Source organism: Mobula birostris, chromosome 8 (genome assembly GCF_030028105.1).
Source record: "Mobula birostris isolate sMobBir1 chromosome 8, sMobBir1.hap1, whole genome shotgun sequence".
NCBI lineage: Eukaryota > Metazoa > Chordata > Chondrichthyes > Myliobatiformes > Myliobatidae > Mobula > Mobula birostris.
In genome coordinates, this window is record NC_092377.1 from 129,804,355 (window position 1) to 129,827,270 (window position 22,916).

Consider the following 22,916-nt stretch of genomic DNA (forward strand, 5'->3'; position numbering starts at 1 on the left):
TAGCCTCAAGCCTGAAGACTCCAGCCTCGTCCTGCCTGCCTGCCAAGCCTCGTCCTTGCCTAGTTCTGGGGTCCGAGCCAGAGGCAAGACCAAGATACTGGGTCCTTGTCCAGTCTCTGGCTCGGAGTCCAAGCCCAGGCTCCTAGCTCTCTTGTCCAGTCCTGTTCCGGGTTCCCGGTTTTCGTGTCCATGTCCTTGCCTTCAGCCTGTATCCTAGTCCTGTCCCTAGTACTTCAGTGTCTGTGTCTTGCACTTGGGTCTGTTCCCAGCCACCTCCGTATGACAAGAGTAGGTTAAAAGTTCGGCGCAACATTATGGGTTGAAGGTACAATGTTATAATATTGTCATATGTTCTATGAGGCAGTGTTGATGGAAGGGGAAGAAGCTGTTCCTGAATCAAGTGTAGGTCTTCAAGCTCCCGAATATCTTCCCGTAAGAGGTCATGTATTAACGAGCTGAGGGTCCTTGGTGCCAGGTGTCGTCTTCTTGAGGCATCTATTCTGTCCCAACACAATGATGCAATCACAAAGAAGGTGCATCAGTGGCTCTACTTCATGAGGAGTTTGAGGAGATTTGGCACGTTACCAAAGGTTCTTTCACGTTTCTACAGATGTGCCATGAAGAGCATTCTGACTGGTTGCGTCACTGCCTGGTACGGGGGCTCCAAAGTGCAGGATTGCATGAGGCTGCAGGGGGTTATCGATTTAGTCAGATTCAGAATGTTCATGTCCCTCTCCACCATCGAGGGCATCTTCAACATGCATTGCGTCAAAAAGGCATCGTCCTGCAAAGGACCCTCACCATCCACACATCACTTTCGTCAGGGAGGAGGTACAGGAGCCGGAAGCTCAACATTGAATAATTCAGGAACACATTTTCCCCCTCGGATATTGGATTTCTGAATGGTCCATGAAGCCATGATCGCCACCTTGCAATTCGTCTTTTGCACTATTTAATATTCTGTAGTTTACAGTAATTTGTCTTGCGATGTACTACTGCTGCAAAACAATTCATTTCACGACATATGTCAGTGATAATAAGCCTGATTCTGATAAGCCTGGTTCTAATTGTAAGGGCAGAGGGGGAAAGTGTAAAGGGGATATGCAGGACAAGTTGGGTTATTTCCCCACACAGTGGTTCGTGCCTGCAATGTGCTGTGAAGGCTGGTGATGGAGGCGGATACAGTAGAGGTGTTTCGATAGACACATGAATGTGCGGGTAATGTGGGCCCTGTGCAGGCATAAGAAATGTTGTTTAATTGGCTTTGTGTTTTCACAGAAATTGTGGGCTGAAGTGCCTGTTCCTGTGCTATAGTGTTCTATGTAATTTATAAGAACTCATAATTTTTAATTCACTCTTTTAACAATTAAGGGTAGCTCAATTAATTCTCCAGTGAATCTATGTAAAGGGAGAGCAGAAACTGCTTTCCAACAGAACTGATTATCCAGTGAGCCGGAATCCAGCAGTTCAGGGTACCTCACTGAAAGTGGCCACAAAAGTGACAGGGTGGTACAGAAGCAATGCCGAATGCTTGCGTTTATTAGTCAAGGTGCTGAGTTCAAGGGTCATGAAGTTATAAAACTGTGGCTGGGTTGCAGCAGGATTATTACAATCAGTTTTGGTTGCCCCATCGCAAATAAGGGTGTCGAGGCTTTGGAGAGGGTACAGAAGAGGGCTTCTAGGATGCTGTCTGGATTAGAAGACGTGAGCTATGAGAAGAGGTTGGACAGACCTGGGTTCTTTTCTCTGGAGTGGTGGAGGCTGAGAAGAGACATATGTTTATAACACTATGAAAGACATGGATAGAATATACAGTTAGTATCTCTTTCCCCCAGTGTTAAAATATCTGACATTAGAGCGTCTACATTTAAATTGGGGGGTGGGCGGCGGGGGTGATAAGATCAAATGATATGAATTGGGTGAGTTTTGTTCACACAGAGTTGTGAATTCCTGAATGTGCTACCGGGGTTGTGGTGGAGGCTAAAATGATTGAGGTGTTTAAGAGGCTATGAGATAGACAGGTGAAACTATGCAGGGAATGGGGGTATATGGATCATGTGCAGGCTGAAAGGATTAGTTTCGTTAGCATTTTGGTTTATTTATTTCTGCACAACATCATGCGACAAAGGGCTTGTTCCTGTGCTGTACTGTTCCAGGACCTTTGAGAGCTGTACATAATTATGAGGGACAAAGAAGGTTTACCAAGAATGTTGTTTGAACTTGAGGGTCTGAGTTATAGGGAGAGGCTGGGCAGGCTAGGACTTCATTCCTTGGAGCGTAGGAGACTGGAGGAGGAGGGTGATCTTTTTTTTGTAATTTATTTTTTATTGAAGTTCATCATCAAACAAAACTTGCCATAAGATGTTATTTCAGTTACTGTACATACATATCATATAGTCATATTTGTCACATATCTCCACATAATGTTTATCTGAGTAATACACTTATAGAAAGGAGAGGAAAAAAAAGAACAATCGAAAGAAGAAAACTATGTACAAAGTAGGAAGTAATCTTTTTTTTTACAACATATTCATTGACTTGTGAGAATAAAATCAGGCCTATGAGGTGTTATGTAGTTCAACCATTTTTTCCCAGTATGAATCAAATTGTTCCAACTTATGATTAACAGATGCTGTTATCTTCTCCATTTTGTAAATGTCCATTGTAATTTCCACCCATACATTTAAAGTGGGGCTGTACTGTGATAACCATTTCCTGGTAAGGGTCTTTTTACCGGACACCAGCAGTATATTCATTAAATATTTATCTCTTTTCAACCATTCTTGAGGTATAAACCCAAAACATATGGTCTTACTCTCTAAGGGTATTTCACATTTAGGGTTGTCTTGTAGGGAGGAGGGCGATCTTATAGAGGTGTATACAGTCATGGGGAATCAAAAATTAGAAGGAACAAGTACAATGTTGGGGGGCGGGGTTAAATTTTTAGAGCAGCAGCAATAGTTCCACACAATGTTGTGCCAACATTTTAACCTCCTCTATAATGAATCTACACCCTGCCCCCCCCCATGGCTCTCCATTTTTCTGTCATCCGTGTCTGTCTCTAAGAGTTTCTCACTTTGACAATAATGTATCTGCTTCTACAACTGTACCTGAAAGACCGTTCCATGCACTCATCTCTCTCTATGTAAAGAACTTGCCTATGACACCCCATTATACTTTAATCCTAAAATTATGTCCCCTGGTATTAGCTACTTCTGCCCCGAGTGAAAAAGAAGTCTGACTACCCACTCAATCTATGCCTATTATCATCTTGTACATCTCTATCAAGTCGCCTCCAACATCCTTCGCTTCAAAGGAAACAGCTCAAACTCACTCAATCTAGTATCCTCATAAGACATGACTTCTAGTCTAACCAGTGTCTGGGTAAAACTCCTCTGCACCCTCTCTAAAGCTTTCACATCCTGCTTAAAATTAGGTGACCAGAACTGAAGACGATATTCTGAGTGTGGTATAACCAGAGTTTTATAGAGCTGCAACATTACTTTATGGCTACTGAATTCCCAGACTAATGGCCAACACACCATATGCCTTCTTATCCACCTTATCAACTTGTGTGGCAACTTTGAGGGAATTGTAGATGTGGACCCCAAGATCTCTCTGTTCCTTCACCTTCCAAAGTGAATTCCTTCACACTATTCCAGATTAAACTCCATCTGTCACTTCCCAGCCCAGCTCTGCATTTTGTCAGCCCCGTTGTAACCTACGAGAACTTTCTATACTGTCTACAACGTCACCAAAATCCATATCATCTGTAAACTTACCAACCCCCCTCTCCACTTCCTCATCTAAGTCACTGATTAAATATCTCAAAGAACAGGGGCCCCAAAACAGACTCCTGCAAAACACCACGTGTCTTCGACCTCCAGTACGGTCCATCTACAACTACACTGTGCCTTCTATGGTCAATCCAATTCAGAATTCACACAGCCAAGTTTCCCTGGATCCCACACTCCTGACTTTCGGAGTGAGGCTACCATGGGAAAACTGATCAAAGACCTTACTGAGGTCCATAGATATCACAACCACCGCTCTACCTTCATCACGAACGTTGTCACATCCGCAAATAATTCAATCAGGCTCGTGGGGCATAACCTGCCTTTACAAAGCCATGCTGACTATCCCTAATCAGACCATGCTCATAGATCATGCCTATAAGAATCTGCTCCAAAAATTTGTCCACCACTGAAGAAATGCTCATTGTTCTATAACATAGAACATAGAACATAGAACATAGAATAGTACAGCACAGTACAGGCCCTTCGGCCCAGAATGTTGTTCCGACCCTCTAACCCTGCCTCCCATATAAGCCCCCACCTAGTAGTCTCTTAAACTTCAGTAGTGTATCTGCCTGCACCACTGACTCAGGCGATTCCACGATTATCCCTACTCCCTTTCTTGAACAAAAGAATAACATTTACCACCCACCGTCCAGTCATCTGGTACTATTCTTGTGGCCAGTGAGAATGTAATGATCATCGCCAAAGGCACAACCATCTCTACCCATGCTCCCTGTAATAGTCTGGGCTATATCAAGTCCGACCCCGAGAACTTGTATTGTAGGATACTGTAACTGTTGGAAAAGTACAATACATAATTCACTACCACCGACATTGAGGTGGGGTTCACTTTAAGAAGCTGGTCTGTCGTGATGACGTAATTATCATTACGTCACGCGAGTTTCTGTTACCGCGATTTGTGTTCAGTTTTTGGAGTACAATAAATGAATTAATGTGTTTTTTCTCAAACTTAAAATACTTCACGCCGTTTTCTTTGTGAAAACCTACATTGGTGACCCCGATCCTCTAGGACATCCCCGAGTTCTTGAACATGCCGGCCAATGCAGTCGCTCTGAAACTACCGGAGGGTTGGAAGCAAAGTGCTATTGCTTGGTCTGTACAAGCCGAGGCCCAATTCATACTGCGAGATATCTCCGCCGACAACACAAAATTTTATTAAGTGGTGGCGTCGGTCAGCAACACCACGACTGTAAGACTGGCAAGTCTACTAGAACACCTACCTAGACACGACAAATAAAAATCGTTGAAAACTCACCTTTTGCAGTCTTTTGAACTACAGGTATTGGAGCCTAAGCGCGCCGAACTGCTTCTCTCCTTGTTCGGTCTTCGGGATGCTAAGCCATCGGAGCTAATGGGTCACATGTTGCCTCTCCTGAGAAATCTCCATACTTGTTTTATTTTTTTTTAAAAGTCTTCACGTAACAAATGCCTGATCAAGTTCACATGGTCCTCGCTAATGCATCTGTGAAGGACTATAGGCTGCTTGCTAAAATGGCTGTCAGTCTACGCCCAGCCAGGCAGAGGTGCGTCATTCCTCCTAATCCTGCTTCAGTAACCCTGGTCAGAAAAGCCTCCAACATAAGGAGGTCCGCGGCTACGAAACAGACAACGCCAGATCTGTGTTTTTACCACGCTCACCTTGGTACGAACGCTAGGAAGTTCCGACCGCCTTACATCTTCGACAGTGCCAGCTCATCGGGACATCAGAGATCTGTGAACACTGTGGGTTCCAGCTGAAGAGCAGCAGGATCCAGACTTACAGAATACGACGGGCGACGCACTGCTTCAGTGGGCATCGTAACACATGGGACTTCGTCCTGGCGAAAGTGGCTTGACCACTGCTCGGTGCAGATTTCCTCTGTGCCCAAGTACTGTTAGTCGATCTAAGGAATGCGGCTCGTGGATGTCAAGGACATTCCTGCTCCCCCAATGAGTTCCCGACAACGACTCTGTAAGCGCATTTCCCATCGCATGAGTTTATTCGACAGCTGGGCGAATTCCCGAACCTCTCCAAGCTCACATTCCCTGCTACAGTCACACAACATAGGATTGAACACCACACTCCCACAACTGGCTCGCCAGTCTATGCCAACATGGAAAGCCTTGGTATTGTACGCCAGTCGAGTGGCCCCTGCGCTTCGCTCCTCCATATGGTCCCTAACGCCGAAGGTAGTTGCCGCCCATGTGGCGATTACCGACGCCTTAACGAGGTCACCACGCCCGATCGTTACCCGGTCCCACAGATGCAAGACTTTTGGACAGATTCGTAAAGTTATTTCCTTTTTTTCCTAAGTTGACTTAGTTAGGGGCCACCATTAGGTACCTACGTGCTCGGAGAACATTCCGAAAACGGCTGTGATAAGCTCGTTTAGCCTCTGAGTTTCTACGCATGTCATTTGGGCTGAAAAGTACAGTAGAGACTTTCTAACGGCTGGACGTCAGTGCATCCAAACCCGAGCACCGACAGTATCTTATATCCCCACACTTTCCGAGAGCTTAAGCCAACATGAGTTGATTATTCACCCTTCGAAGTTCCAGTTTGGGTTGTCAACCATCCCATCTCCTCAGAAACCCCTCCTATCAAAAGTAGTCGCTAAATGGATTTCGCTCCATCGCACACTACTAAAAATCTGCAGAAGTTTTAGGCATGGTGAATTTCTATCACCGCTTCATTCCGCGAGCTGCTCAACTTATACTTACCCTGTATAGTGCACTTAAAGGAAATGCCCATAATCACATGCTTGTCTGGTCAGTCCACATAACCCGGGCATTTGATGACACCAAACAAGCTCTTTCCAACGCGACCCTACTAGCGCACCCGCTCCGCAACACAGCTCTGGACTTTACTACTGATGCTTCTGACGCTGTGTGTGCTGTGCACGAATACTTGGTCGGAGGTGTGTGGCGTCTCCTCGTATTTCTTCAGCCGGCAGTTCAGTCCCTCCGAAAGGAAGTACAGCATGTTTGACCGTGAGCTTCTTGGTTTCTATCTAGCTGTCAGCCATTTTCGTTTTCTTCTAGAGGGTCGTTTGTTGACCACAAACCCCCCCCCTGAACGCGATGGCCAAAATATCAGCCCCCTGGTCTGCACGGCAGCAACGCCAATTGACCTACTTATCAGAGTTCACAACTGACATATAACATATCAAGGGAAAAATAATGCTGTGGCTGACTGCCTCTCATGGCCTGTCGTTCAGGCCATACACATAGGAATGATTATGCTGGCATGGCAGCCGACCAAGCTACTGACCCAGAGGACCAGGTTTACCGAAAAGCAGTCAATGGGCCTGCGGTTGGATGACATTAAGTTCGGGGAAGCTGGGGCTCTCTCTCGTACGATGTGTCATCCGGTCGCCCTGATTCCATGGTGCCAGCAATCTGTAGGCGGACTTTTTTTTATGAGCTTTGACCTGCGACTAATCCAGACCGGAAGTTTTGAGAGGAGGGGACTTCAATCAGGTCCACAGTCCGAGTACAAAAGGCAGTAGCAGATCGCTTACAGCGAAAGAGAACTTTGACCAGCGACCAATCCGAATATTGGAAGTCTTGAGAGGAGAGGTTTTCAATCAGGCCCACTGCCCGGGTTCAAAAGTCGCTACAGCGAAAAAGAGCTTTCACCACAGATGAGCTCGCGTTTGGGATTGATTAGCAATCGTGTGAGTAGGCAGAGTCGTGTGAGTAGGCAGAGTCAGAATGATGATCTTGAGGCTTTAGCTCTTCAATGCTTCAGCGAAGTGTGGTTCAGCCAGGGAAAGGAACTGAAAAGAAAACATTTTTCCCCATCCCGTCTTTATATCTGCTCAGCTAGGACCTTAGAGATGCCAGGCAGCGCAGTTGAAGGTTCCTGTTACGGGATGTGGTAAGGCAGAGAGACCTCCAGTGACCCTGATGACTACAACGGCGAAAAGTGCATCCAGCTGCAGCTTCTAACAATCCGCATTAAAGAAATGGCGGAGTAGACTCAATGGGCCAAATTGCTTAATTCGGCTCCTAAGTCTTATAGTCTAATTTCATACATAGCTTATCGCATCTGGGCCGGAAGGCCTCTCAGAAATTGGTTGCACTAAAGTCTGAGTGGCACGGTCTTAGAAAGGACGTGTGTGATTGCACTGCAGCCTGCGTGGAGTGCCAGCGGGTAAAAATTACCCGTAATGTCCAGAAGCCCTAGCAACTTTTGAGGTCCCTGAGTGGTGGTTTGACCGTCTCAATGTGGACCTTGTTGGTCCTCTTCCACCCTCCCAGATACACCTCATTATTATGGTTACCGTACCACCAGGTGGCCTTAGGCCCTGTTATGATGGCCTGTTCCTGATTTTGGAACAGAGGGAAAAGCCTTTTATCATAAATAAGATGAGTAAACCTGAATATATTTAGGTAAATCACCTTAAACTGGCTCACAAAGATTTGCAGAGTTCTGCTACCATGCCCCTGGAATCAGGACATGACCATGAGCATGTCAACATCCCTCAGGATGAGCCAGAAGCACCTGCTGTTTCTCCACCCGTGGAGCATAGGACCCGAGCCAGGTTGCTCGTCCAAGCTCCGACCAGGCTCACAAAGCCGGTTTTAGTGATTTTTTTTGGCGGGGTGGGGGCTGTGTAGGGAATGCAATTGGTGGAAAAGCAGATAATTCATAACCTCCGATATTAAGTTGGGGTTCACTTTAAGAGGCTGGCCTGACGTGATGACGTAATTGCACGAGCTTTTCTGTTACAGTGCTTGCGGTGCAATAATTGAGTTGTTACAGTTTCTCTTAAACATGAAACACCTCGTGTCGTTTTATTTGTGAAAATGTACAATATATCCTAAGGCTTTTCAAAAGTTCCAGCACATCCTCTTTCTTAACGAATATGCTGTTGTCACATTTGTCAAGGTCCCTGTCATTGGTGGAAACTGAAACAAAGTATTTATTAAGGACCTCCCCGACTCCTCTCACTCCAAGCACAATTCCTCTTCTATACTTGATAGCTCTTACCTTCACACCAGTTATCCACCTGTTCTTCACATACATGTAGAGCATATTGGGGTTTTCCTTAATCCTACTGGCCAAGGCCTTCTCACGCGCCCTTCTGGCACTCCTAAATCCATTCTTCAATTCCTTCTGTGGGCGTAAATATGCTTATTGCTTCCTTTTTACAAGTTGTTCGTAATCTCTTTTCAATCATTGTTCTTTCACCGTATTGTCCCTTCCCTTCCTCAATGGAACAAACCTATCCTGGAGTCCACACTTTGATTGTACATTTCCCTAAGTACATCTATTCCCAGTTTATGCACCCCAGTTCCTGCCTAATAGCTTCAGAATTCCCCTCCTTCAATTAAATACTTTCACATACCATCTGCTCCTATCCTTGTCTAAGGCTATGTATGGTAAAGGTTGTGATCACTATCCCCAAAATGCTCACCGACTGAGCAATCTGATACGTGACCTGGTACATTGCCTAGCACCAGATCCAGTCTGGTCTCTCCCTGCTAGTTGGCCTGTCCACATATTGATTCGATAATCATTCGTGGACACACCTCACAAATTCTGTTCTACCTAAACCTTTTGCACTAAGGAGTGCAAGTCAGTATTAAGGAAGCTGAAATCACGTGTAGCCCCCTGGTAAACCTCAGGCTCGCTCAGCTCGCTTTAGTCAAGGGGGAGCAGCCTTCGGCCCCGTCAAACTGAGCAATCAAGTTTGTGTAGATGCTGTGTGATGTACCCCACCATGCCAAATAACAGACAGTACACTATATGTGATTAAATGATTACATTTTATAATTCTTACTTTGACTATGTAGATAGTAAAGGAACATAATAAGAACTGTTTTTTAAAAAAGAAAAATGCGCCATTATTATTAGCCAGTTCGTGCACACATCGTTGGAGCTCTTACAGAAACGGGTCCTCTTTCCTCCAGTCGATGTTCGCCGAACTCTGCCGACCCACGAATGGGACCACCCTCGGTGATCGACAAAACGCTCTACTCGAGTCTGTCCACGTCTCCACTCCTCGCCGAAGACCCTGCGCCTCGGACTCCCGCTCGGGGTCCGTTCCGTCGCTCAGTTTACAGCATCGCGTCTTCTCTCTCTGTTCCCATCCGCCTTCTGCCCAAAGCCCGCGAAAACAATAGCTTACAGACACACAAGAAAGAATAAAATCTATCCCAATTGGTTAGCAAATGAATACAATTCTCGTTATCAGTAATTATAACCCAAGCAAGCTGCTAGAGAGAGAACCACTGTCTCAGTGGTTAACATCACAGAGAAGCCATTTTTTTTAACATACTGTAACAAAGAGGTCATTTTATTAGTGTTAGCAATAACATAAAAGAAGAAACCCCTTATACACGCATGAAAACACCCTGTTATTTTCCCACCTTTCCATAATCTGCCTCCCAATCATCCTCAGTGTCTCTGTTGCTATTGACTTAAATAGGAACCTGAGGGGTAACATTTTCACCAAGAGATGGGTCTATGGGATGAGCTGCCAGAGGAAGAGGGTGAGACAGGTGCATTGACAACGTTTAAAGGACAGTTGACCAGGGACATGGATTGGGAACCTGAAGCTGAATATAGGTCAGGCATGGCAAATGAGACTAAATTAGATGGGGATCTACGCTCAGTGACCACTTTATTAGATACACCTACTGGTTAATGCAAATATCTAGTCAGCTAATGGCGTGACAGCAATTCAATGCATAAAAGCATGCAGACAAGACCAAGAGGTTCATTTGTTGTTCAGACCAAACCTCAGAATGGGGAAGAGATGTGATCTAAGTGACTCTGACTATGGAACAATTGTTGGTGCCAGATGAGGTGGTTTGAGTATCTCAGAAACTGCTGACCTCCCGGGATTTTCACACACAACAGTCTCCAGAGTTTACGGAGAATGGTGTAAAATAGAACATCCAGTGAGTGGAAGTTCTGTGGGTGCAAATGCCTTGTTAATGAGAGAGGTCAGAGGAGAATGTCCAGACTGGTTCAGGGTGTCAGTGAATAATCACACATTACAACAGTGGTGTGTAGAAGAGCATCTCTGAATGCACAACTTGTGGAACCTGAAGTGGATGTGATGCAGTAGGAGAAGATCACACTGGGTTCTACCCTTAAAGTGGCCACTGAGTGAAAGTCACCATAGGCCAGCTAATCGCACCGGCCTGTTGCCATGCTGTATGAGTCTTTGATATTGAAATATCCATGTACTGAATACTAACATTCAACATAATAATTTGCTTTGATGAGTATAGTTTATTCAGAAAGGAGCATCAGAGACTGAAAAGGTCACGACACCGAAACCACACACAAGATTCTATCAATACGGGAGAGAATGCAAAAGGGTATGATTGTTTTATCGATCGAGATTGACTTAACATTGGATTACAAAACTAAAAATGGGCCCTCAAATTTGTAGAATATGTTGAAGGAACAGGCAGTTGAGGAAAAGGAAGCCAGACGTCAGTGGAGAGCTGGAGATCGCGTGGTTGCCATCGAGCATGAATCCTGTCAAAGAAAAGTGACACAGTGTTAGTATTCATACAGGGAAGGGATGTGTGTGTGTGTGTGTGTGTGTGTGTGTGTGTGTGTGTGCGTGTGTGTGTGTGTGTGTGAGAGAGAGAGAGAGAGACGGAAGGAGCGGGGGGAGAGAGAGAGACGGACGGAAGGAAGGGGGAGGGGGAGCTATTGGTGATGTTCACACCTAGGACTTCAAACAAGACACCTATGGATGTACCTTTGAACAGAGTGTTTAAGGTAGAACAAGAGTTGCGCACACAATGAATACAGCAGATTTAAAGGCCCCAGTAGTTTTATTCTGTTTTTGACGTACCTGCAGTACTTCTCCTTTTGAGTGGGCCAATGCTGAAAGTTCCTGTTTGCTTAGTGCCTCCAGCATTCCTAGCGATTCTCTGGAGTGGACAATTCTGAAATATACACAAGAGGTATCACTGCTTGTTATCATGCAGAACAGAGGGACCTAGAGGAACAGATGCAGTCTTTCCTGAAAGTGTGACACAGACGGACAAGGTGGTGAAGATGGCAGGATATCGTATTATTGGTGTACAGGACATCAGTGAGACTGCACGGAGTACTTCGTCACGCAGCTTTAGGAAGGGTGTCAGTAAGCTGAAGAGGATGCAGCAAAGATTCAGGAGGATGTGACCAGGACAGGAGAGCTTGAGATATGAGAGGCTGGGCAGGCCGGGACTGATGTCTCTGGAGCGAAAGAAGCTAAGGGGTGACCTAATGAAGGTTTACAGGATTACAGAGGATGTACAGGAGCCAGAAGACCCACATTCAGTTTTTCAGCAGCAGCTTTATCCTCTCTGCCATCAGATTAATGACTGGCCCAGTTGCATTATTGTTTTTCTGTTATGACTTATAGACATATTTTATGCCATGCATGATACTGCTGCCACAAAAGAACGAATTTCACATCAAACACAAAGGCGGGATTCGTAGTAATGTGGGTCCATGTCCACAGATCTCTCACAGTTGCCAAGCAACTTGATAAGGTGCTTAAAGAGACTTATGGTGCATTTGCCGTAATTAGGTAGGGGATTGAGTTCAAGATCAATAAAGAAATGTTGCAGCTCTTCAAATTCTGGTTAGACCACACTTGGGGTATTGTGTTGGAGTTTGTTGGCTTCATTATAGAGAGGACCTGGAAGCTTTAGAGAGGGTGCAGAGGAGATTTACCAGGATGCTACATGGACTAGAGATCCTGCCTTATGAGGAAAGATTAAGCAAGTTAGGGATTTTCTCTTTAGGGTGAAGGAGGATGTGAAGGAGGATAATAGCGGTGTGCAAGATGATGAGAGGCATAGATGGAGTGGAATGGCAGCAACTTTTTCCTAGAGCAGCCATGGGTCATACATTAGGGCATACGTTAAAAGCGATTGGAAGAAAGTATAGGGTAGGGTAGGAGTGGTATGTGTGTGGCACGCACAGCCAGATGTGGTGGTAGAAGCACCACGTATTAATGATACATAAGAGACTCTGAAGTACATGGATGGAAGAGAAATGGATGGCTCTGTGGGAGGGAATGGTTAGATTGATCTTGGAGCAGGTTAAAAGGTCGGCACAACATTGTGGGCTGAAGGGTCTGTACTGTGCTGTTCTGTTCTATGTTCTATATAAGACAGTGTTAATAAACATGATTCTGATTCTGAAACGTGGGCAGATGGGATTAGGTTACAAGGGACACTTTAGTCAGCATGGACCAGTTGGGCTGAAGGGCTTGTTTTTGTGCTGTCTGACTCTATGACGGTATAAAGAAACCTAACCCTATGCCGTCTAATGTGTGTGACTAAGGAGATGAAACATTTTAATTTAATAGAGTGGTTAGTTGAGAAGTAAGATTTTATCATCTCGGATTTCCTCAAGGTTTATTGCAGATTGGGTCCGTAGTAAAGAAGGCAAGTGCAGTATTAGCGTTCATTTTGAAAGCACTAAAATAGAAGGATGTAATGCTGAAGCTTTATAAAGTGCTGGTCAGACCATATTTGGGACACTGTGAGCAAGTTTGAACCCCACATCTAAGGAAGGATGTGCTGGCTCTGGTGAAGGCTGAGAGATGGTTTATAAATTTTAATGTACGAAGAAAGTTTCATGTCTCTGGTCCTGTTCTCAGTGGAGATCAGAGGGATGTTGCGGAGGCAGGGGGGGGGGATAATCTCACTGAAACACACAAGGTACTGAAAGGCTTGCGTAGAATGGACATGGAGAGAATGTTTCCATCAACAGGAGAGTCTAGGATCTGAGGCACAGATTCAGAATAAAGTGATGTCCCTTTAGAACAGAGACAAAGTTCAATTTCTTCAGCCAGGGGGTGGTGAATCTATGGAATTCATTGCCACAGACCGCTGGGGAGGCCAATTGATTGGATATATTTAAGGTGGAGGTAGATAGGCTCATAATCAGTCAGGGCATCAAAGAGAATGGCGTTGAGAAAATCTAGACATGATTGAATGATGGGGAAAATCTGATGCCTCCAAAGAACATCCTTTGCGTGGAACACACACAAAAGTTGCTGGTGAACGCAGCAGGCTAGGCAGCATCTCTAGGAAGAGGTGCAGTCGACGTTTCAGGCCGAGACCCTTCGTCAGAACCTTTGCATGGATGCTGCATGATCTGCTGAGTTTCTCCAGCGTTTTGTGTGTGTTACTCTGCATTTCCAGCATTTGCAGTCAATAACCTTGACATTGAGTTTGGAGGCTTGTGTGTCTCATTGACCTGGAGAGGTCTGCTGGCTGGAGTCAGGTTATTATGCTTTGGCTCTTCGTAAGGTCACTCATGCCAAACAGGTCAAAGGGTAGAGGTCAGACTGTGTGGTTTACTAGTCCTCCAAGTTCAGGAGATCAGATCAGGGCGAACAACCTTGATTGGTCAAACAAAATTGTTACCGAAACAGCAACGAAGAATCCTACATCTGAGTGTGATGGTATTGCTGGGTCTCCACCGGGGACTAGCATGTCTGAAAGTAGAGAACCCTGAGAAGTTGCTACTGACATGATAAAGGAAGCCCTGAAACCACCAAGACCAAGACCAAAAAATGGTCAAGGGTAGACAGAGATGGAAGACCTTTATTGCTCCCCTAAGCATCAGCAGCGTGGGGGCAGTAAGTAAGCAGATTTGATGGGCATAATAGGCTATTTCTGCTCCTGTATCTTATGGTCTTATTAATGTATCAGCGTAGCCACAAGGATGGGATGTGGGCTTACCAGTGAGCACTGGGTCGTTCGGAAATTGCACAGCTGAATTTGACAATGCACATAGACATCATTCACCTCGCCCTGAAACTTAAAAGCTGAGAATTTGAATCGGCAAATGGGGGAGACGCCGCTTTCTTCAATCACCACCTCACTGAGAGAATTCGGGCACCTGCGTAAAAAATAAATAAGAAAACATATTAGACACTGGGAGTGCTGGAGCTACTCAGATTGGCAAAGCTAACTCCGTTTCTCATACAGAACGTGTAGGACCTCAGCATCCATGGAAAGCAGTAGACAGTCGGCGTTTCAGCCCAAGACCCCTCATCAGTACTGGGAAGCCAGAAGACGGCGGCAAGGGAACGGAAGGAGTAGGAGGACAAGCTAGAAGGTGGTACGTGCTCCTCCCCTTCCCCGAAACACCTTATTCTGGCTTTGCACCCCTCCTTTCCAGGGCTGATAAATAGACTCAGCCTGAAACTTCAACTAATCATCCCCTTGCATGGATGCTGCCTGACCTGCTGAGTTTCTCCAGCGTGTTGTGTGTGTGTTACTCTTCATTTCCAGCATCTGCAGAATCCCTTATGTTTATAACTGTTTCCCTATTTCCGACCTGCTGTGTTCTTCCAATCTGTTTTGCTTTGTTACTGTTTCGGAATGTACGTATCCTTTGAAAGTGTATGCATTAATTGGTATAGGTGTATCTTTGTATCGTGTACCGAGATACAGTGAGGCTTTGGCCTGCCTGTCATCCACCCCGATAATTTAATATGCAAGTGCATCGAGGTAGTGAAAATGAGAAACAGATTGCAGAACATAGCTTTACTGAGAAGCGTTATAGTGTTACAGAGGGTGGTCTGGAATGCGTGGTCTGTATCACAGTTTTATGCAGCAACAGCTTGGCTCGTGGCCACAAGATGCTGCCGGGTGTTGTGAATACGGCTCAGCACTTCACGGAAACCAACCTCCCCTCTATGGATTGTGTCTGCACTTCCCACTGCCTCGGTAAAGCAGCCAGCATAATCAAAGACCCCACCCACCCGGGACATGCTCTCTTCTTCCCACCCCCATCAGGAAGAAAGTACAAAAGCCTGAAACCACAGACCACCAGACACAAGGAGAGCATCTATCGGGCTATTACAAGACTACTGAATGGTCCCTATTACGATAAGATGGACTCTGGACCTCACAATCTACCTTGCCGTCACCCTGCACTTAGCTGTCTGACTGCAGTGCACTTTCTCTGTAACTGTAACACTTTATTCTGCATTCTGTTATTTTCCCCGCTCTACCCTGATGCACAGATGTGATGAAATGATCTGTACGGATGGCGTGCAAGATGAAGCTTTTCAAAGTAGCTCAGCACGTGTGACAATAATAAACTAATTTTCCAATTAACCACCAACTCAACTTGAATGTTAAACTTAAAGGAATGCTGAACTCGAACTCCCCACCTCCTATGCACTCTAATTTCTGAATGATCTCTGGAGCCATAGAGCACTACGCCACAGATAAAGGCTCTTTGACCCATCTAGTCCGTGGTGACCATCTTCTGCCTTGTCCCATGCCCCCGTACCCAGACTATTTCGCTCTCAACCATATACCTATCCAAACTTATCTCAGAACCCACATCCACCACTTCTGTTGGTAGCCCAATCCATATTTTCATCACCCTCTGAGTGAAGATAGTCCACACTTTATTCTTCATAACAAAGTGCATCACAATACCGCCATGGATGGCCCCAAGCCCGGCTGCGAAAGGAGGAGGGTTGGACAAGGGGTATGCAAACCCACCCTGTAAAAACCCAGGGCTACAGAAACGCCAACAGATGCTCCAAAGACCTCATCCCTGGGAGAGAAAGGATCTTTGCCCAGAAGATGTATGAAATCACGTGGTGAAAGTGGAAGCCACAGGGCTGATCAAACTTCTACAGGCCCAGGGCAGAGGAACTTGGCGAGCTGCTGTTGGCATACTATGCCCCAGTGGTGATGACGGGTTTAACAAGAAAAAATAGTGCAAAACACATTTCCCTCCACTGCATTCCATCTGCCAATTCTTTCCCAATTCTCCCAATCAGCACAAGACTCCCTTCCTCCGAGACGTACTTACTGATTGGTTATAAGTCCCCATTTAACCTGTGATGACGGGTCGCTTATGGGAGTGGCCCAGCAGTTCTCCAGTGTCGCTACGAACTGGTCAGCATCAAGGCCCTGGACGTGAATCCCGATGTAAACCTGACTCCCGACATCGAGGAAGATGGGCGTCTCGGTGTAGGCCTGGCTGTATCGCGCATCGCGGTACATGATCATTGTCGCTTCGAAGCGCTCGGTACCAGTAGGCAACACGATGCTTACAACGCTGTTTAATGAAAGGAAGACTTGCTTGAAATCACAGAACATAGGGCAGTAACAACAATGATGAAACTACAACAAAGAACCACAATAACATACGAGAAGTAGGCTATTGCAAAATCTATCTTGCCTCACCATTCATAAGACATTGGACATTGAACAGTACAGAACAGGAAATGGTCCTTCGGCCCCCCAATGTTGTGCAAAACCAATTAAAATAGTAAACAAATGTCCAACTAAACTAATCCCTTCTTCCTACATAATGTCCATATCTTTCCATTCCTTGAACATTCATGTGCCTATCTAAGGACTTCTTAAATTCCTCTCCGGTATCTGCCTCCACCACCACCCCTGGCAGCACAATCCAGGCATCCACCACTCTCTGTGTAAAAAGATTCCCTCTCACATCTCCTTTATCTGGAATTACACATCTTGACCCTGGAGAGAAAGATGCTCAGTAATTTTCATCATCTTAAGGACATTGATCAGACGGTTGTAGACTCAGCCAGCTCCATCATAGGCATAACCCTCCTCTCCCCACCATTGAGGAAAGTTTCAAAAGGTGGCCCCTCAGGTATGGGGCACCCATCATTAAGGTCCCTGACAATCAGGATCATGGCCTCTTCTCATTACTGCCATTGGGGAGGAGGTACAGGAGCCTGAAGACCTACTCTCAATGATTCAGGAACACCTTCTTCCCCTCTGCCATCAGATTTCTGAACAGTCAATGAACCCATGGACACTACCTCATCATTTGTCTATGTTTACACCATTTGTTTCTTCGTATAATTTATGCTTTTTTTTCACTGCACTCCCTCCGCAAAACAACAGACTTCATGTCAGCTGAGTCAGTGATAATAAACCGGGTTCTGATTCTGGAGAAATACAACATCTCAGTTTTAATGGCATGCCTCGTTATTCCGGGGCTGGTAAATTACCTCACTGAGCCCGTACATTGTTGGGATGTGGGAGGTAACGGGGTCAGGAGATGTTTTCTGATGCTAATTAAGATCGGCGCCCGTTCCATCAGCACCCCACTCACCAGCCCCATGAACAATCCCTCCCTCCACCTCCGGAACACACTGGGCATATTCGACAGAATACACCATGCTTACTTACCCTGGGCTACTCCAACAGCCCTTTCTGAAATCTCCTCCCAGCTCTGCCTGCTCGGTAAAGAAGGCAGTGGGGGTGGGGGGTGCTGGCAGGGAACAGTGTCTCCCACAGGATTCCACCCCCTCCCTTTCTGACTCAGAAATCTGTCAGCCATTCATTCGGTGCTGCTGGATCTGAACCTTGGGATCCTTCCCGACCAGAAACGCAACCATGTGACTATCTCCCCCACACAGACTGCACCAAAGAGGTGGCTCACTCCCACCTTGTCACGGGAGGTGGTCAGGGATTATGTAAAAAAATAATGGTCCTGTCAATGAAACCCAGCAACTGTTGAAAATTAATAAAAATTAAAGTTGTTGACAATGATACACCAGGCGACATAAAGACCTTACCTCTTCACAATGCTCCCCAAAGGAAGGGACAGATTAATTGTCAGCGGGACTGCGCAGGAGAATTCTACGGATAGTGCCCGGTTCCTTACAACAATTCCATTTCCTGCACCATTATATCCGTGGACAGTGTTGGAATGTATAAAGTGTGTTCTATTTACCTAGTTGTTAGAAAACATCATATTATTGAGTCATAGAGTATGGAAGTGAGCCCTTCGGCCCAACTCATCAATACTTGAGTGTCCATATTAACTTTGTCCCTCTTTCCTCATAGATGCTGTCTGACCTGCTGAGTGTTTCAAGATTCAAGATTGTTTATTATTATTCTTTAGTAAACAGGCGTAAAGGAGAACGAAATGATTGTTACTCTGGATCCAATGCAGCATAACACACATACACACACATCATTAGCTTAAAAACACAAAATATAAGAGTAACCACTCTCGTAAAATACAATGTACTCATTTGTTTGAGCGTGAGATGAGATGAAGGTGTCCCTTTAGAACAGAGATGAGGAGGAATTCATTTTGCCAGAGGGTGGTGAATCCGTGAAACTTATTGCCACAGATAGTTGTGGGGGCTAAGTTATTGAGTGTATTTTATGTGAATGTTGATAGGTTCCTGATTAGAAAGGGCGTCAAAGGTTATGGTGAGAAAGCAGGAGAATGGGGTTGAGAGGGATAATAAATCAGCCATGATGGAATGGCGGAGCAGACTCCCTGATGGGAGTGGGACAAGCAGTCCCTGAGCATCTCTGGAGCTGCACACTCCAGCATACTCTGAGATTGTAGGCATTGAATTGTACAGCACAGATTCAGCCCACCCTGTCTAGGTCAATTGTAATTCCCCTCCATAATAATCGTGCGTTAATCTCATACCTCTCCATGTCCGGTTCATGCAGATACGTGCCCAGATGACACGCAAATACGGGTACTGCTCCTGCCCCCACTGCCTCCTCTGGCAGCTCATTCCACAATCACGAAGAAGGCACGCCCGCACTTCCACCCCATTAGGAGTTTGGCGAAATTTTCTATATCACCAAAGGAGCTGGAAGACTTCTCCAGATGTACCATGGAGAGCATTCTGATGGTTTGCATCACCACCTGGTACAGAAGCTTCCGAGCACAGGATCGCAAGAGGCTGCAGTGTGGTGAGGTGAAGACCCAGCTATCTCGATCAGGAGCACTGCCCCCCAACCATCGGGGACAGCTTCTAGAGGAGGTGTTTCAGTGTCACTCAGTGTAAGACATGCCCTCTTCTCAATACTAGAGAAAGACCCGCACTCAATGGTTTAGGAACAATTTCTTCCCTATCACCATCAAATTTCCGGTTGCTCCCTAAGCACTTAGATCACTCTTCCTCTTTTGCACTACTTACGTATTTACAGGGTTGAAAGGTCAAATGCTAGTCAGCACGCACTTAAGGTGAGACACGGTAAGTTTAATTGCGATGTGAGGAGCAAGTTTTTTTAAACCGAGATTAATGTGTGCCTGGAATGTACTGCCAGGAGTGCTGGAAGTGTTATTTAGATAAATAAGCGTATGAATGTGTGAAGTAAAAGGAATCTGACAGTACGCTATGGGATAAAGGGCAGGAGGTGGGTAACCAGAGGGACGTAGGAGGGGGGAGGAGAAGGGGGAGGGGGGCCAGAAGAATGAGAGAAATCAACGGGGGAATTGGAATTTGCTGTTGGAATTGGTTTATTGTCATCACGTGTACCAAGATACAGTGAAAAGCTTGTCTCGCATACTGTTCATACAGATAAGATCATTACTCAGTACATTGGGGTAGAACAAGGTAAAACAATAACAGATTGCAGAATAAAGTATAACAATTACAGAGAAAGTGCAGTGCAGGTAAACGATAAAGTGCAAGGTAGATTGTGAGGCTAAGAGTCCAATTCGTTTCGTTGGAACTATGGAACTACAGTATCCCATAACAGCAGGATGGAAGCTGCATTTGAGGCTCGTGGTATGTACTCTCAGACTTTTGCATCTTCTGCCCAATGTGAGAGGGAAGAAGAGGAACTGGCCGTGATCGGGGTTGGAGGGGTAGTCTTTGATTATGCTGGATGCTTCACCAAGGCAGTGGGAAGCTTAGACAGAGTGAAGCTGATTCCTGTGACGTGCTGAGTTGTGTCCATGATTCTTTGGATGTTTCTTGCGGTTATGGTCAGAGCAGTTGCCATCGCAAGCCGTGATGCATTCAGATAGGATGCTTGCATGGGACATCGATAAGTGTTGGTATAAGTTATCAAGGACACGCCAGATTTCTTTTTGTAAAGACAACCCCAGAAGGACTAGCATATAAAAGCAAGGATGTACAGCTTAGGCTTTATAAGGCGCTGGTCAGACTGCATTTGGAAGTTAGTACTTTGACAAAAATTGGTAAGGGTGGACGGGGACATGCCAGATTTCTCCAGCCTGGGTCTGACATCATTGTGGCAGTAGAGGAGGCTATGGACAGGCATGTTGGTGTGGGAATGGCATGTGGAATTGAAATTATGGCTACTGGGATCAATATATAGGGGGAACGTCGACTCAGACCATGAGAGGGCTGCGTCGGGCCTTTTCATGCCTTACAAAGGGCAGATTGGAAGTCTGTGTGGGGCGCTAATCAATATATAATTGGTATGTAATTACCTGGAGCTTCGAGCCGCAGGATCTTTGATGGCTGTTGAAAGTGAACATAGTCCTCCCGTGGCTGAGACTGGCCTTGCAGTTGGGATCATTCAGGTGAAGAGATTGAGCCACCCACCCATCGCTGAATAAAAGGCAGCGTGCGAATGAGATGCTGCTGTTGGAGCCATTGCACGTTAGCTTGTAGTCTGCAAAAGGAAGGCCATTTCCGTCAGTAACTGAGAATTGACAGGGTCGGTTTCCGAGTAAACAACATCAATAGCCTGCCCAGGTACAAACAGGTGTACACCATGGACAGTAAAGTTCACCAACACTTCCAATCCTTCAAGGGGGTAAAGATATTTGACATGCCCGATTAAACCTCTCAAATGTTTATCGATGAGGGTTCTTATTAATGGATACCACCTTCCTGAGGAATCACCTCTTAAAGATGTTCTGGATGTTATCACTGCACCATGAATGGATGTGTCATGGCTTGTACTGCAATTGCTCTTCCCATAAAAACAAGAGACTGCTGAGAGCTGTGGACACAGCTCAGCACATCATGGAAACCAGCCTCCCCTCCATGGACTCTGTCTACATTTTTCACTGCCTCGGTAAAACAACTAGCATGATCAAAGACCCACCCACCCTGGAAATTCTCTCTTCTTCCTCCTCCCATCAGGCAGAAGACACAAAACCCTGAAAACACAAACCACTAGCTCAAGGACACCTTCTGCCCTGCTGTTACTAGGCCATTAAATGGTTCACTAGTTTAATTAGTTGCACTCTTGATCTTGAAATCTACTATATTGCCTTGCACATTATTGTTTACCTGAACTGCATTTTTTCTGTAGCTGTTACAATTTATTCTGCATTTTTATTGTTTGACCTTTGCACTGTGTAATGAATCGATCTGTATCAATCTAATGCAATACAGGTTGTCCACTCTATCTCAGTACATAAACCGTTTTCAGTTCAATTTCTTGATGGGGTCCCTATCCCTCGGGCATGAAATTGATGAGAACAAGGTTGGTATTTAACTGAGTGGGTAAACAGACTGGTCCAGATAGGGTAATGGATCATACCCCATCTAGCTAACTGACTATTCTAGTTAGAATGCCGAATAAAGGCCATAAGACACAGAGCATAGAGCTAGAATATAGGACATTAAACTTGGAACAATACAGCACAGAAACAGGACCTTCAAGCCTCACGTCTGTATCCAACATGAATCCGCTCTGCCTGCCGCACATTCCAGGCTCCCACCATGCTCTGTATGAAAAGCTTGCCCCGCAGATCTCCACTGAACTTAAATGTATGCCTTTTGGTGTTGGACATGTCAACCTGGGAATAAGATGCCAGCTGACTACCCTATCTATGCCTCTCATAATTTTATACACTTCTATCAGGTCTCCCCTCATCCTCCACTGCTCCAGAGAAAACAACCCAAGTTTGTTCAACCTTGCTTTGCAGTACATACCCTCTAATCCAGCAAGCATGCCGGTGAACTTCTTCCTGCATCTCCTCCAAAGTTTCCATATTCTTCCTCTGATGTGGCGAACAGCACTGCACACGACACTCCAAGTGTGGCTGAACCTAGGTTTTATACAGCTGCAACGTGCCACGTTCTCTCTCCTGTATTTATCCCCAACCGATGAAGGCAGGCATGCCATTTGCTTTCTTCCCCAACTTGTCTTCTTACGTTGCCACTTACGATGGTCTTGAACCCCAACATCCCTCTGTATATATGTGCTGTTAGGGGCCCCGCCCGTAACTGTCTGCATTTCCCTTACAAGTGCAGCACCTCACACTTGCCTGGATGAAGCTCAACCCAGATCTGTGACCGATTTATATCCCGTTACATCTTTCGAAAACCCTCTTCACTGTTCACAACACGGCAATTGTTATGTCATCTGTATGTAAACTAACCAACC

The 22,916-nt window shown here is 45.6% G+C and overlaps 1 protein-coding gene across 1 annotated transcript in view; it reads right to left on the reverse strand.

Annotated features, from left to right (window-relative positions):
- Positions 1-9,628: 9,628 nt before the first annotated feature.
- LOC140201707 (alpha-tectorin-like) overlaps positions 9,629-22,916 on the reverse strand; it is a 55,226-nt gene continuing 41,938 nt past the window's right edge. The window contains exons 17-22 of the mRNA XM_072266253.1: positions 21,004-21,188; positions 18,365-18,522; positions 16,615-16,863; positions 14,517-14,676; positions 11,624-11,717; positions 9,629-11,298 (exon numbers count right to left, since the gene is read on the reverse strand). Of these exons, the coding sequence (XP_072122354.1) occupies positions 11,198-11,298; positions 11,624-11,717; positions 14,517-14,676; positions 16,615-16,863; positions 18,365-18,522; positions 21,004-21,188 (947 nt within the window). The 3' untranslated portion in view covers positions 9,629-11,197. The remainder of the gene's footprint in view (positions 11,299-11,623; positions 11,718-14,516; positions 14,677-16,614; positions 16,864-18,364; positions 18,523-21,003; positions 21,189-22,916) is intronic.